This window comes from Lactuca saligna, chromosome 3 (assembly GCF_052625555.1).
Source record: "Lactuca saligna cultivar CGN05327 chromosome 3, ASM5262555v1, whole genome shotgun sequence".
In the NCBI taxonomy this organism is placed as follows: Eukaryota; Viridiplantae; Streptophyta; class Magnoliopsida; order Asterales; family Asteraceae; genus Lactuca; species Lactuca saligna.
Window position 1 is genome coordinate 198,519,169 of NC_136419.1, and position 13,994 is coordinate 198,533,162.

The 13,994-nt window shown below is 37.2% G+C and overlaps 1 protein-coding gene and 1 non-coding gene across 2 annotated transcripts; both read right to left on the reverse strand.

Annotated features, from left to right (window-relative positions):
- Window positions 1–2,162: 2,162 nt before the first annotated feature.
- LOC145037720 (3-ketoacyl-CoA synthase 11-like) lies at window positions 2,163–4,071 on the reverse strand. The gene is made up of 2 exons (XM_078986426.1): window positions 3,148–4,071; window positions 2,163–3,054 (listed from the first exon to the last, which is right to left on the reverse strand). Exons 1-2 carry the CDS (start codon window positions 3,916–3,918, stop codon window positions 2,272–2,274), a joined length of 1,554 nt encoding a protein of 517 aa, XP_078842552.1. The 5' UTR covers window positions 3,919–4,071; the 3' UTR covers window positions 2,163–2,271.
- An 8,739-nt stretch (window positions 4,072–12,810) lies between these two features.
- Window positions 12,811–12,917, reverse strand: LOC145038164 (small nucleolar RNA R71). The gene has a single exon (XR_013679228.1). It is a non-coding gene; the product is annotated as a small nucleolar RNA R71 (small nucleolar RNA).
- Window positions 12,918–13,994: the final 1,077 nt, after the last annotated feature.

The following is a 13,994-nucleotide window of genomic DNA, read 5'->3' on the forward strand; positions in this document are numbered from 1 at the left end:
ATTGTCATGAGCTTAAGTATTATTAAGGATAAACCATAAACCACGTTATAGATTATTAAGGATAAATCCCATTGATACATCGTTATAGATTTAGTATTATTCAAGTAGTATAATTATTTGGGATTTTGGGTAATCCACTCTAATAAATTAAAATATTTTTTTACATATTGCATTCTCATTCATTTTTTCAAATGTTATTTTGTGGTTATTTTAAATTATTTTTTATTTTAAATAACATTTCATTTTAATGTTTATTTTATTAAATTCTACATAGTATTTAAATGTAACAATAAATACATATCAATTTTATTAATGAAAATTCCTTCTAATTTTATAATTATTAAATTAAAACCTAATTATTTTCCTTTGTATTTATCTAAATTTTTTGTTAAAATTTGAAAAAAAAAATTTAATTTTAATAATTCAACAATTTTTTTTTTTCAGATTTCTTATAAATTTAAACTTATTTAATGTTTGGAATTTCACACTTAATTTTTTCTTTAAATAAACTCATATAATACATAAGTTTTTACACATAGTAATAAATTTATCATCTTAGTTTTTACATTTTACTAAAAGTTCTATTAAGAGCAATTCTAATTTGCAAATGTCGATATTTAACTATTTATGACTAATAGTTGTCGCGATAGACATAAAAAAAACGTATGGTTTTCTTTAGAATAATTAAAATTTGACAATTACATCAAGAAATATTATAAAGATATTGTTTTTTATGTTATTAGGATTTGTTCAGTGGCATGTCTAAAATACAAATAACATGATTCACAATTTAAATGAATCAATGTAATTTTGTATTACATGTTTATTTTTTTTCTTTATTTAATTTTAAGCTATGTTGAATTATCTTTTATTGGGTTATATCTTAAGTAAATCGGTTATTTTGCATTTTGGCTATTGAAATAAGAAATACACGCTTCAGAAATCTTTATTTTCGTATATATGTTTTGCAAGAAGTATTAGGATAAATCCTTTCAAATATTTAACATATCTCCTAAATTATTTTTATATATAACTATTGTTAGAAATTTGGGGTGTAATAGCACTTGTCATAATGAGAATTATGTTTTCACTTTCAAAATGAAGTATTTGGATGGTACTCTCAATCTTCAATTGGATAAGATTCGAAATGAGAAAGTAGCTCGACCCCATCGATGAGTTATGCCCCTTAGACCCCGTTCCTAGGGTTACTGCCCCCGTACCCCTGTCCGTCAGGGGCTTCACCCCTAAATCATAATGAATTTTGAATCTTAAATAAAATTAAACAAATGTGTACTATGCATCATCCTTACTTATTTACTATTTATCAAGATTGATTCTGATAAACAAGTAAATATGTTACATTTAAATACAATTAGTGAAACAATTCATCAACAACTATTATATATATATATAATTTTAGGTGGGTCAAGGACCCACCTTTTTTAGCAATAGCCTCGCCTTTAGGTATGCTACCCACACTATTGGCGTGCATATTCTTCTTAAATAAGCATTTGTAGCAAAAGACGAAAACACCACATGAAACCTTATGTCCTTGCGCGAGCGCGCACACACACACAGAAAGAGGTTCGGAGGAAAATACCCTTAGAGATCACGATCGTGGCATCAGTGCACGACTACGTTTAGGTTTCCATTTGGGAAGAGGTTTTGTGCCTGATATACCCATGACCTTACCTATAATTATTTAAGGTGTTGCAATATTGAGTGTATTCAGTAAAACTAGCTTGTAGCAGATAACAGTTAGTGAGTAGCGGATAGCGGATAACGGATAACGTTTGATTTTGCATCGTTTTGTTGAAAGTTTCTCCACATATTTTTGAGATTAAAACGTTTTATTTAGACTAAAAGTTAAACACTTCTATCAACGCACAAAACTTTTTCTTTTTTTACAAGCTTTTACTTAAAAATTAGAAATAAGAAACTCTTAAATGACACGTGTCTTAACAGGCCCATTATCTACTCTTTAAGCATGATATTTAATCAACATTAATGTCTTAGTAACGATCATTTAATAACTTAAAATTTTAAAATACAGTTGTCGGGTTTCGAATAATTAATAGTTCACCAAAAAAAACATTTACACATGATATTACTAAATTTGTAGAATTCAAACCAAATATAAATTATACGTTTAAATTTCCATGTATAAAACTGGCAATGGCCTCTTTGACTTCTTCAATAACATTACAACAATCTGCAATAAAATCCAGAAAGAATTGAAAAAAAAGAAAAGAAAAAAAATACAGAACATTTTCAAGAACCGATCCTTTCAATCTTGGGAACATGAACCGGGAAATCATTAATCTCATCGGTCCAAGGATTTTTTTCCTTAGCCGGGTCGATCGTCTTCAACGCCTTCCACACAGCACTGTTACACTTGAAACCAGAGCCGAAAGCAATCTGCCATGAACGATCACCTTTCCTTATCCTCCCTTTAGCTTCGGAATACGCTAATTCATACCACAAAGAGCTACTCGATGTGTTTCCGAATCTATTAAGAGTCATTCTCGAAGGCTCCATATGCCAATCGGATAAATCCAGATTCTTTTCCAATTCATCAAGAACAGCTCTTCCGCCGGCGTGAATACAAAAGTGTTCGAACGCGAGCTTGAAATCAGGGATGTAGGGTTTGATTTTCATCTGAAAAACTTTCCGAGCAACTAAAGTGGCGAAAAAGAGGAGCTGTTCAGACATCGGAAGAACCAGTGGTCCGAGGGTTGTGATGTTGGTTTTCAGAGCTTCGCCGGCGACTGCCATGAGATCTTTTGAAAGGGCTACGCCGATTTTCTTGTTTTCGTCTTCTTCTTGGAAGACGCAGTTGTAACATTTGTCGTCGGCGCCTTTATGGGTGCGGACGGTGTGGATGAGTTGATACTTTGAACGCCGGCGATCGGAAGTTCGATTGGAGAGCAGAACGGCGGCTCCTCCCATTCTGAAGAGACAATTTGATACGAGCATTGAACGGTTGTTTCCGAAGTACCAATTTAACGTTATGTTTTCCATGCTTACAACCAACGCATACGAATTAGGGTTCACCTGTTTTGACAAACAAAAAGAAAACGTCAGTTCGTCGATTTCAAACAAATTGATTGAAATTCCACGAATTTGGGATTTGAATGAATTAATTACCTGCAAAAGTTGTTTGGCGAGATCAATGGAGATTAATCCAGCACTGCAACCCATTCCACCGAGATTATAGCTCATGATATTCCCTCGAAGCTTGTAATGATTAACAACCATAGAACTCAGTGATGGAGTTGGACAAAACAAACTGCAATTCACTATTAGGATTCCGATATCCTTCGCCTTCACTCCAGTTTTCGCTAACAGGTCATCAATGGCGCCATACATCACCATCTCCGCCTCTTTTCTCGCCTCCGACATACAAGGATTCGGCGGAAGGTTTAGCACCGCCTCAGGGAAGTACGTCTTCTGTCCTAGTCCAGATCGTTCCAGAATCTTCTTCTGAAACGCCAGATTCTCTTCTGTAAAAGTTCCGATTTGAGTCGATCTATCCATGAAAATCTCCCGAGTCACCATCCGTTCGTCGTCAGGTTTGTAACAAGAGAAATCAACAAGGTAAACCTTCTTCGGTCTGCTCATGAAGTAGAGAGTAGCTAAAAACACCATTAACGCCGAGCAGATGACCACCGTGACTAAATTAAACCGGAGTTGGTTCCATAAATTGATCAGATCCTGTGATGTGAGTGTTGATAAATGGATTGAAACAACGACGGCGAGAGGGGTTAACAAGAGGTACATAGCATGTGAGATCATGTAATGATAACCTAATTTCACATATTTTAATTTTACAGAAAGGAGGAAATTAGGGAGAGTTGAAGTTGCAGAGCTGGTGATGTTTACGGCCGAGTCCGGCGATGGTTGTCGTGAATCCGCCATGGAATACCGCCTTGATCAAATTAGGGAAAATTGAAGAATACCCTTTTGAAATTGGTGAAGAATTTATCGAATTTGGAGAGAATTGAAGAACAGTTGGATGAGAAAAATAAATTTGGAGAAGGGAAGAAGCAAAATGAGATATGGAAGAAGCGGGGGAAATTGGGAATTTAAAGGGGAGGTTGTCGGGTTGAGGGTGCAACTACCCCAACGAACTTTTTAATGCTCAAACGCGGTTTATAGTCGGCTTGGTTTGGTGTATAAATTGTAATCGAACCAAATAATAAAATATGATTAAATTTGGAATGGAAAAACCGTTTTGTTTTGCATGTCCAATGATGATGTAAAATTGATCGGAAAGGGATATGATTTCTCTATTTTTATAACTTTTTATTATTTAGAAAACTGGAATAAATATATTTTAGAATCTAAAATTTCTTCTAAAATAAATGAATGAAATCATCTTTAAACATGTTATTTATTTGGAAATTGAGTAATCTTTTTTTTTTAACAACTAAATTATATAAAACTAGCAAGGAGTTAGAACAGAACATATATCCATATATTAAATCAAAAGATGATTTTGAAGCTAATTATTCAAAACAATAGAACTCTTTTTGTTTCTATTAGCAAACAAAAAAAAAAGAAAAATCAACTATAGTTTGTAAAAAGTCTCACAAAATGGAAATTTTTCTCCAAAAACTTACTCATTTAGAAATCTCAAAATAACCGATAAGATCAATATTATGATAGCTTTCAATGCCAATTTCCGATTTTTCTGTAGCCGTAAGCCATCTAACCAATTATAAATGTCAAATAAAGAGTCTGAAGAAGGTATGCTGATGTCAACCCATTTAAATACCTTGCACCAGATGGCAACAATCAAATCACAGGACCAAAAGACATGATCAATCTTCTCCGATTTTTGTAAACAGAGAAGGCACATAAGAGTGTTAAGATCTACACCTTTCTGGCTCAGATTCCATCTAGTTTGGAGTCTATTGTGTAAAATTCTCCAAACCATAATAGTAACCTTTTTGGAACAAATTTCGACCATCTAGTTTCCAAGCAATTATTCGGAAGGGAATTTTGATCAATATGAAGTTTAGTTTGTTATACATAAAAAGAAACTGACCCCTCTAAAATCCACCTCCAAATGTCTTTATCCATAGAAAGTCGAGTATTCTCCAACAACAAGGTTAGATTTTCTAAAATACTAAAGAGATTCCCTCTTAGAACAGGTCTCGACGAGGTCTAGTTCCACTTGCCATTTCATTTATCACAAACCGAAAAGTATTTATTTGTTTCAAGAAGAAACAACCTCAAGAACCTGTCTTTTAGGGCAAGTGACATATCCAAACATCACTCCAAAATCTAGTAGACCTCCCAACTCTAATGGATCTTCTTAGGCAAGAATGAAGAACCAAGCCCCTTTCATGCATAACATTTACAGATTTCACAATTTTTGTAACGACGTAAAATTTCAAACCAAAATTTTCAATTTAAAAACACATTTGTCATAATAAATAAAACACAAAATATCATAATGTCAAATCATCAAATCTCATACAAAAAATTGTTCATATTTCAAAACTCTAGGATCCTCTAAATCATAACTCAATCGCTGATATGTGTACAATCAGGCCGGCACCTTTCCGTGATCCTTAGAAGTACCTGAAACACATAACACATATACGGTAAGCACAAAGCTTAGTGACTTCCCTAAAATACCACACATATCGAATTAGCCACTCGAGGCTAACTCAATACGACCCTCTCGTCGATGTGTTCCAGTGGAGACCCTCCGGTCCCACCACTCGGGAGGACCCTCTGGCCCTAACTCAATAAGCTCATAACAATAAGCATAAATCACAAAGACAAAATGCAAAGTAGCACAATACACAAATAAGCACATAAGACATCTTAGTCACACCAGGATACCACTCATGGTAAGTATAGTGAGAAGATTCACCTCGTAAGCTAGTAATTACAAGTCTCATGCTCAAAAATCTCGAACTAGCCTCTGCCTAATACATAGGATAACCATCTCTAATTAATACTATATTTGTATTCAATTACACCAAGGTTTCTCTCTATTTCTCTTAAATTCTTGGAATGGGTAAAAGATCATTTTACCCCTCTATGGTCCCCATTACTCATGTTGACCAACCCTAAAGTTAACATAAGTCAAACTCAAGTCAACAGTCCAAGTTTTATCTTAGTGCAACACAATAAAGGTCTAGCTCGAACTAGCAAGGACGAGCCGACTCGTTAAGTCCACTCGTCCCTTAGAAGTCTTTATAAAGGTCTAGCTTGTCGAGTTAACCCCTAACTCGTCGAGTTATAACATGGCCAGCTCATCGGGACAAACCCTAACCGACTCGTCGAGTCGGCTCATCAACTCGGCGAGTCCATCTAGACTATTTTCTCATTCAGACGATTTCAAGGTAGAAAACCTTCCCAAACTCTAGGTCTACACTCTTAAGGATCATTTATCATGTAAATCCACGAGCTTTATGTCCATGCATGGCACTTAGGGCTTGAAATGCCAAAAACATACTCTAATAAGGGGTTTTCACTAAAGGGGCCATATTATGGCTGAATAAAGCAGGGACGTTTGGAGTTTAGGGACCTCACATGGTCCAAATCTGAAGTCCCAACCTCTATATGAACTCAAAACACTCAAAGTCCTCATATTAGATGGAAAAAGCCCTAAACTCCCAAAATCATGAGATCTACTCAACAAAATGAGAAAGATGTAAGCTTTATACCTTTCCCAGAAGCTCTAAGGTGAAATAACCATGGATCTAACAGCCCCTTCTCGTCCCTTGGCTTGGAATCCTTCCTTTCTCTTCAAAAGCTGCACCAAACACTCAAAGTTAGCTCAAAACACTCACTTTTAGCTCAATGCCCGATTAGGGGTTTCTCTCAGTGAAGGTAACAGCTGGTGAGTTGTAAATGAGGATATACGTGTATTTAAATAGGCCCCAAACCCAGGGATTTAAGGTTTCTCTTCACAGCGTCTACTCGGCGAGTCGACTCTTGGACTCGTCGAGTAGATCATTAATCCACATGGCACATGATGATCCTACTCGACGAGTTATAGCACCAACTATTCGAGTCGTCCAATAGTCCTTACCAAAAACATAAATAAACAATATACTTGGAAGTCCGAATGTTACAATTCTGGGCCAAACGCCATGACCACGGATCCAAGGATATAAATTCAAACCCCTCCCCCAATGCCACCATAAATTGCAACTATAAGATTCACCCATTAGGACTTTTGTTCATGAAAGAATCTCCATCTCCACTTTTGAACAAGAGTAAAACTAAATGCTTCAAGACTGCCGATACCTAAACCTCCTTTAGATTTTGAAGCAAGATGCAACATCCAAAAATATGGTCCAAAATTTCTTTTATTTATTAATAGATAAAATAGTATTTTCCAATATCATCCAAACATTCAAATAAAAACCAATGTATCAATTGCCATAAAATCATAGTAAAACATCATATACGGAATCTCAATGGTGTGTACGTTGCAGTCATCCTGAGCTCTTCCCTTTACAACCGAAAGTACCTGAAACACAAACTGAAAACCGTAAGCACAAAGCTTAGTGAGTTCCCCCAAACTACCACACACCATATATATCATGCAATATTAAAATACGGGCACCACCACACTCAGATAATAGTGAGATACGGGCCCCTCCCTCACTCGGATAATAATGAAATAAGGGCCCCGCCCACACTTGGATAATAATGAGATACGGGCCCCGCCCACACTAATATAACATGCCTCGCCCAATAGGCATACATATACAAGCACATACAAGTATGATACATATAGAAAGTATAATAACATAACCAAACGAGGGTCGGCCTTGGTGCCTTAGACCTGCTGAGCCTGGTGAGGAAACCCACCTTGAATACATATCAATAGCTGAATAGGTCCCAAATCTGAATATCGGCTCTACCCATCCCCTAAGTAGAAACAATTTCTTAAATACAACTCAAAATGCCCCTAAGCTCCTTTATACGCCAAACTTGTTTTAAGACTAAAGTCAAAAGTCAAGGTCAATAGCCCGAGTTGACCCAACACGCCGAGTTGTCCTTCAACTCACCGTGTTTCTCCATTAATATGCAAAGTCGAGTAGAAACCGATCTGACTCACAGTGTTTATCAATAAAAACACCCAGTTTGCCAGAAACCCAACATCTTAATACATTAATCTGACATTAACGAATTTAAGAGATTCAAAACTCAGATCTCAACTAAAATGACATCGAGAAGAGTAAAATTTCCAACTTTACCCCTAGGAACCAACAAAATGGGTTCAAAGCCCAAACGCTAGGCTTAAAAGGGGCGAGGGTTAATCATTAAGTACTTAATCACCAATGAAAAAACCCTAAAATATAGATTTGGCCCCTAAAAGCTGAATGGCCATGTAAAGTTTCCAACTTTATGCTCATGCATGACTAGGAGAGCTCCAATGTCCAAAAGAGGCCAAAAGAAGGACTTAATGAATGCTTGCAGCCCTTAAGACCATGAAGTTGGCACCTTTATGCCAAAAGAGTTCATGTAGATCTTAGATCTAGAAGAATAAACATTTGTGTAACATCCGGATTCCCAGGTATATTATTTTAATTATTTATTTTTGAGATTCATTGATCTACTCAACGAGTTGGTGCTATAACTCGTCGAGTAGAGGCGGGTGTGGCAACGTGAGTTTAATGATCTACTCGATAAGTCTGAGAGTAGACTCGCCGAGTAGGCGCTGTGAGTGGAAACCTTAGATCCCTGGGTTTGGGACCTATTTAAAGGCACTTATAGCCTCATTTGCAGCCACACCTCACTGAGAAGAAACCCTTATCGCCCCCTTGAGATTTTGAGAGAGTTTTGAGCCTTTACTTGAGAATTTTGGTGCATTTTGGTAGAGTAAAGGAGGATTCCAAGCAAGGATTGTGAAGAGGCTGTTAGATCTGCTGCTTAAACATCCAGGAGCTTTTGTTTAAGGTATAAATTTCATACCTTTCTCTTTTGTATTGATAGATCTCATGGTCTTAGAGTTAGGGCTTCATTTCCATCTTCTTATAGGGCGGACCTTGAAGGTTTTGAGCACCTTCTTAGAAATAGACATCATATCTGGACCTTGTGAGGTCGCTATAGTCGAAAGTCCCCTGCTTTATTCAGCCATGTTGTCCCTTTGAATGAGAAACTTCTTCTCAAGCTTGTTCTTGGCACTTCTAGCCCTTTTGTGCCATGCATGAACGTAAAGCTCAAGGATTTACGTGATATTTAAGCCTGGAGAGCTTAGATCTAGACTGTGAGAGAGTTTTTTTTGCCTTGGAATTGTCTGAATACAACTAATTCTGAATGGACTCATCGAGTCGATGAGCCGACTCAACGAGTCAGTTAGGGTTTGTCCCGATGAGCTATGTCGTATGATAGCTCGGCGAGTTAAGGGTTAACTCGACGAGCTGGACCTTCATGAGATTACTAAGAAAATGATGAGACTCGACGAGTCGTACGAGTGCACTCAGCGAGTTTGGTCAATTTGGGTTGTTGACTGGAATTGACTTATGTTGACTTTGGGGTTAGTCAAATGAGTGATGGAGGTCAGGGAGGGGTAAAATGTTCTTTTACCTATTTTTAAGGCTAGAGTGTAAGAGAGATCAATGTTTGGTGCATTTGAGTGTGAGGAGATTATTAATTAGAGATATTATCCTTGTGATAGGCAGATGCTAGATCGAGGATTCCGAGTACAAGACTTTTACTTTCTAGCTTACGAGGTGAGTCTTCTCACTATACTTCACCTAGGGTGGTATTTATGTGTGAGCAGAGGGTCGTACGTGCTTACTTGAGTTATACATTTGACTGTGTGATATTTATGCTATACCTATGTGTTATTGAGACTGGACCGAAGGGTCCAACGAGCTGTGAGACCGGATGGTCCTCACTTAGACCGGACTAGAGGGTCCAACGAGCTATGGGACTGGAGGGTCCCATTGAGACACAGAGACCTGAGGGTCTTACAGAGTTATAGCCTCGAGTGGCTAATGTGTTGCAGGTGGTATTTTGGGGAACTCACTAAGCTTGTGCTTACCGTGTTATGTGTTATGTGTCTTAGGTACTTCCGAGGATTGCGGGAAGGCACCGACATGATTGTACACACATGTTCAAGACCTTGATGAGGATTTTGGGATTTGACTTTTATTTGTGGGTTGATGTTGACTTTTGAGTTACTTGTGGTTTTATGAAATACTTTTATTTGTGGATTTTTGTTGACTTTTGTGATACTTGTGGTTTTATGAAATATAATATATGACATGATGTGTTGTAAAAACAAAAAATTGGTTTGAAAATTTACGTCATTACAAGTTGGTATTAGAGCCTTGGGTTGAGGGGTTCGGATGCACATTCGGGTGTGTCTGGACTCAAACTGAGGATTTGAGAATTTTTTTCAAGAGAAATGAATTTTCTAAAACGAGTAAGAGTTTCTAAGAGAAAAACGAGAATGAGCAGTGTATACAATTAGCTAGCGCCCGAACGGTGATATTACCAAAATACCCTTACTTCCTGTGTTGTGATATATTATGAGATATGCTATGCATGCTAGAGAGTAGGCTAGGTACTTCACATTTTAGGACTAGAATGCCCTGATTTGTGATGCCTTAGCCTAGGAGTTACTGCTACCTATGATTTTCTTTAAGTATGAGTATGTAGCAGAAATGAGCTTATGAGAGTAGTCTGTGTTCGGTGAAATATAGAGTAATTGCGATCTGGAATCCTAGGAGGAGGACTTGCGGTAATTACAAATGCGGTATGGAAGGTAGTATTAGGCCTGTACTACTGGAATTACCGGGTCAGTGAGTAGTCCAATTAAGAGTCCTTGGGATGCTAAGGAACAAGTAGGGGTGAGAGATCGAGTGTGTGTATTGATATGTGCATAATTAGTTAATTATTTAGCATACATTTTTATTCATTTTTAACTAATTATGTGTATAATGTGGACAAAAGGTACTTAATAATGCTTAAATTTTGTTTTCAGTCCAAAAGACATGCTTGGGAGTGAAAGGAAACAAGGAGAAGCAATTAGAGACCAAAGAATGAAGAATGAGGGACAAAAGCTTAGCTGCTCGGCGAGTTCTCTAGGATACTCGGCGAGTACACTAGAATATTCCAAAAGAGAAGTCAAGACTCCTGGTATAAGATGGATAACAAGCATCTACTCGGCGAGTTGGGTTTGCTACTCGCTGAGTACACCCTGTTTTGTGATAATTATAAATATCAAACCATTATCCGAATGGAAAAGACTTTTGGCAATTTTGAGAGCTGAACCTGTGAAAAAGAACCCTTGGAGGAGCTAAGGAACCCTAACCTTCAATCCTTTGAAGAATCAAGGAAATTAGGTTATTCATTCCACTTAGCTTTAAGAATTTAGTATGTTTAGCTTAGTTGAATTTGCTTTTGAGTTTGTTTTTGCTATGACTATGAACTAAATTCATTTTGTTTCTGTTGGGGAAGACCAATTTACTCCTATGGTTTAGAATATACTTTTTGATTGATTGTTATGTGGTGATTTTATTAAATTAAGTTTGTTAAAGAACCTTATGCATTAATGACAACTATTTTCTGTTAATTGGAAGGTAATTAAGCTGCATAAACATATCTTAATTATTAACCTCATATGTTATGTGAACACTTCATCATATACCTAGGAATAATGAGTATGAAACTAGGATTAATTATAGAATGGGTAAATTAATGTGTGAGCTTGTTTGAGAAACCAACAAACAAGAGGTTAATTGAAACACCAACTTGATTAACCAATTACAAATCTTATTTAATCCAAACAATTAAACTAGGGAATTAATTAGTTTAAACAATTGGCCACTGCTTGAATTGATTAATTGTCTAAGGGTTAGGAGTAATGAACATGAACCTAACCACTATAGTTGGTAACCAATAATAATTAATTTATCATTTAAATAACCATAGGAGTGAATTGGTTGAACCTAAACAGAAACCCTTTAATAAATTTGGTGAATTTGTCATTTGCTTTAATTGTTTAGTTAGTTAAGTGTTTAAGTGCTTTGTTTAAATGTCTAGTCTTGTAAAACTAGAGAAAAAACCCTTTTACTTTTATTACTTGCCTTTAATTTTCATTTTTTTTTAGTTGCATGTTTTTGTTCTTTTTAAGTTTTTATCTTGTTTTATTTCAGGACTTTCATGACCAGAGGATCAAACACCCCGCTGGTACCCCCGTTTGAAGATCCTAAATCCGCATTGAGAAGGAATAGAGGAAAGGACGTGGAAAGCTCGAATACACCAAAGAAGTCACCTTTGTCTAATTTGAAGACTGTTTTTGGGAAGAATAAGAGCAGCAAATTAGGAGCATCCAACACATCTTGAGCAAGCGAAGACCCGATCAAGGAAGACACCGAGGAGGAAGAAGAACCTACATACGGACACGACTTTGATTCCGGTGACGAGTTAGCTCATACCATAATTAACATTGATGAAATCCCCATGGGAGAGTGGAAGAAGAGGATCCGCGATGACACCGGCCCGGGACTTGTGCAACTCGCAATTCCCGCTACTGCTACGTTCGAGCTAAAGGGCCACATACTCGCCCAGCTAAAGGAAATTCCTTTCTATGGAAAAGACCACGAGGATGCCTACAAGCATTTGGATGAAGTCAATGATGTAGCTGATTACTTTAATGTTCCAAATGTGCCTCGCGAGACTCAGCTACTTTGCATGCTTCCAGTGACATTCAAAGGTGCTGCAAAAGACTGGCTCAAATCACTTCCCCCCGGATTAGTCACCACATAGGCCAAGATGAAATAAGAATTCATTGATCACTTTTGCCCACCTTCCAAGATAGCCAAGCTGAAGAAGGCCATTGCTAACTTTGAACAACAAGCTGGAGAGTCGCTATATGAAGCTTGGGAGAGGTACAAGAGCTTTTTAAGAAACTGCCCACACCATGACCTTAATAGCCAGCAAGAAGTCTCCATTTTCTATGATGGAGTCAATGTCATAAACAGGCAGTTACTTGACTTGCAAGGCCCGCTCACAAACCCTTAGTGATCAAGGAATTGATTGAAGAATTCTATAAGCACTCTAGAGAATACTACAACCCATGAAATGATGTTACTAGGGGAGCCGCATATGTAGCTACTGAAGATTTGTCCGCGGTCATGGCTATGCTAAAAACCATGGATAGGAGGATGGATAAAATGGATCAAACGATCCATGCTATTCGGGTGGGTTGTGAAAATTGTAATGGACCTCATCTTACTAGATACTGCGACTTGGATGAAAATGGTAACAAAAAGGTGCAAGTATGTTACTCGAGTGGGGAATGATATGATGAAGACAGGCAAAAACCAAAGAAAGAGTGGCTCCCGTATGAAGAGTACAAGAAGGCTAAGGAGGAGAAGTACAAGCAGAAAGGAAGAGGTTTTTACCAAAAAGAGGAGCCGACACAAGAAAGAAAATCAAGTTTGAAAGAGTTGCTTACCAAATTTGTAGATGCTTCAGAAAAGAGACATAGTGATCATGATGCTGCAATTCAAGAAACTAGAACTATCCTTAGAAACCAGCAAGCATCTATCCACAACATAGAAACGCAGCTAGGGAAACTTGCTCAACAAATAAACAAAAGATCACCGGGCGAACTTCCTAGTAAAACTGAAAATAACCCACGAGATGTGCACATAAATATAGTTAAAACAAGAAGTGGGAAAATAATCACTCCTCTGGCCCCTATTCAGAATGAAGCACCCAAAGAATCACAGAAGGAGGAAGCAGAAAATCAAAATCTTCAATCTGATAGCTCTAGTTATCGAGTACAAAATATGGACTCGACGAGTCCACTGCCAAATCTGAAGGATCAGACCCTTGAAAAGCTTTACCAGCATCCATTGCCATACCCAGCCCGAGCTAAGAAAGAGAAGCAGGAAGAGGAGTACCAGAAGTTTTTAGATCATATTAAGGCTCTTCAAATCAACATACCCTTCATCGAAGCTGTCGTACAAATGCCCAAATATGCAAAGTTGCTTAAGGAA

Coding starts and splice junctions, on each gene's coding strand:
- LOC145037720 (XM_078986426.1), bottom strand. CDS start 3,918: ATGGCGGATTCACGACAACCATCGCCGGACTCGGCCGTAAACATCACC. Junction 3,055..3,147: donor TCGCCAAACAACTTTTGCAG/GTAATTAATTCA, acceptor TTGTCAAAACAG/GTGAACCCTAATTCGTATGC.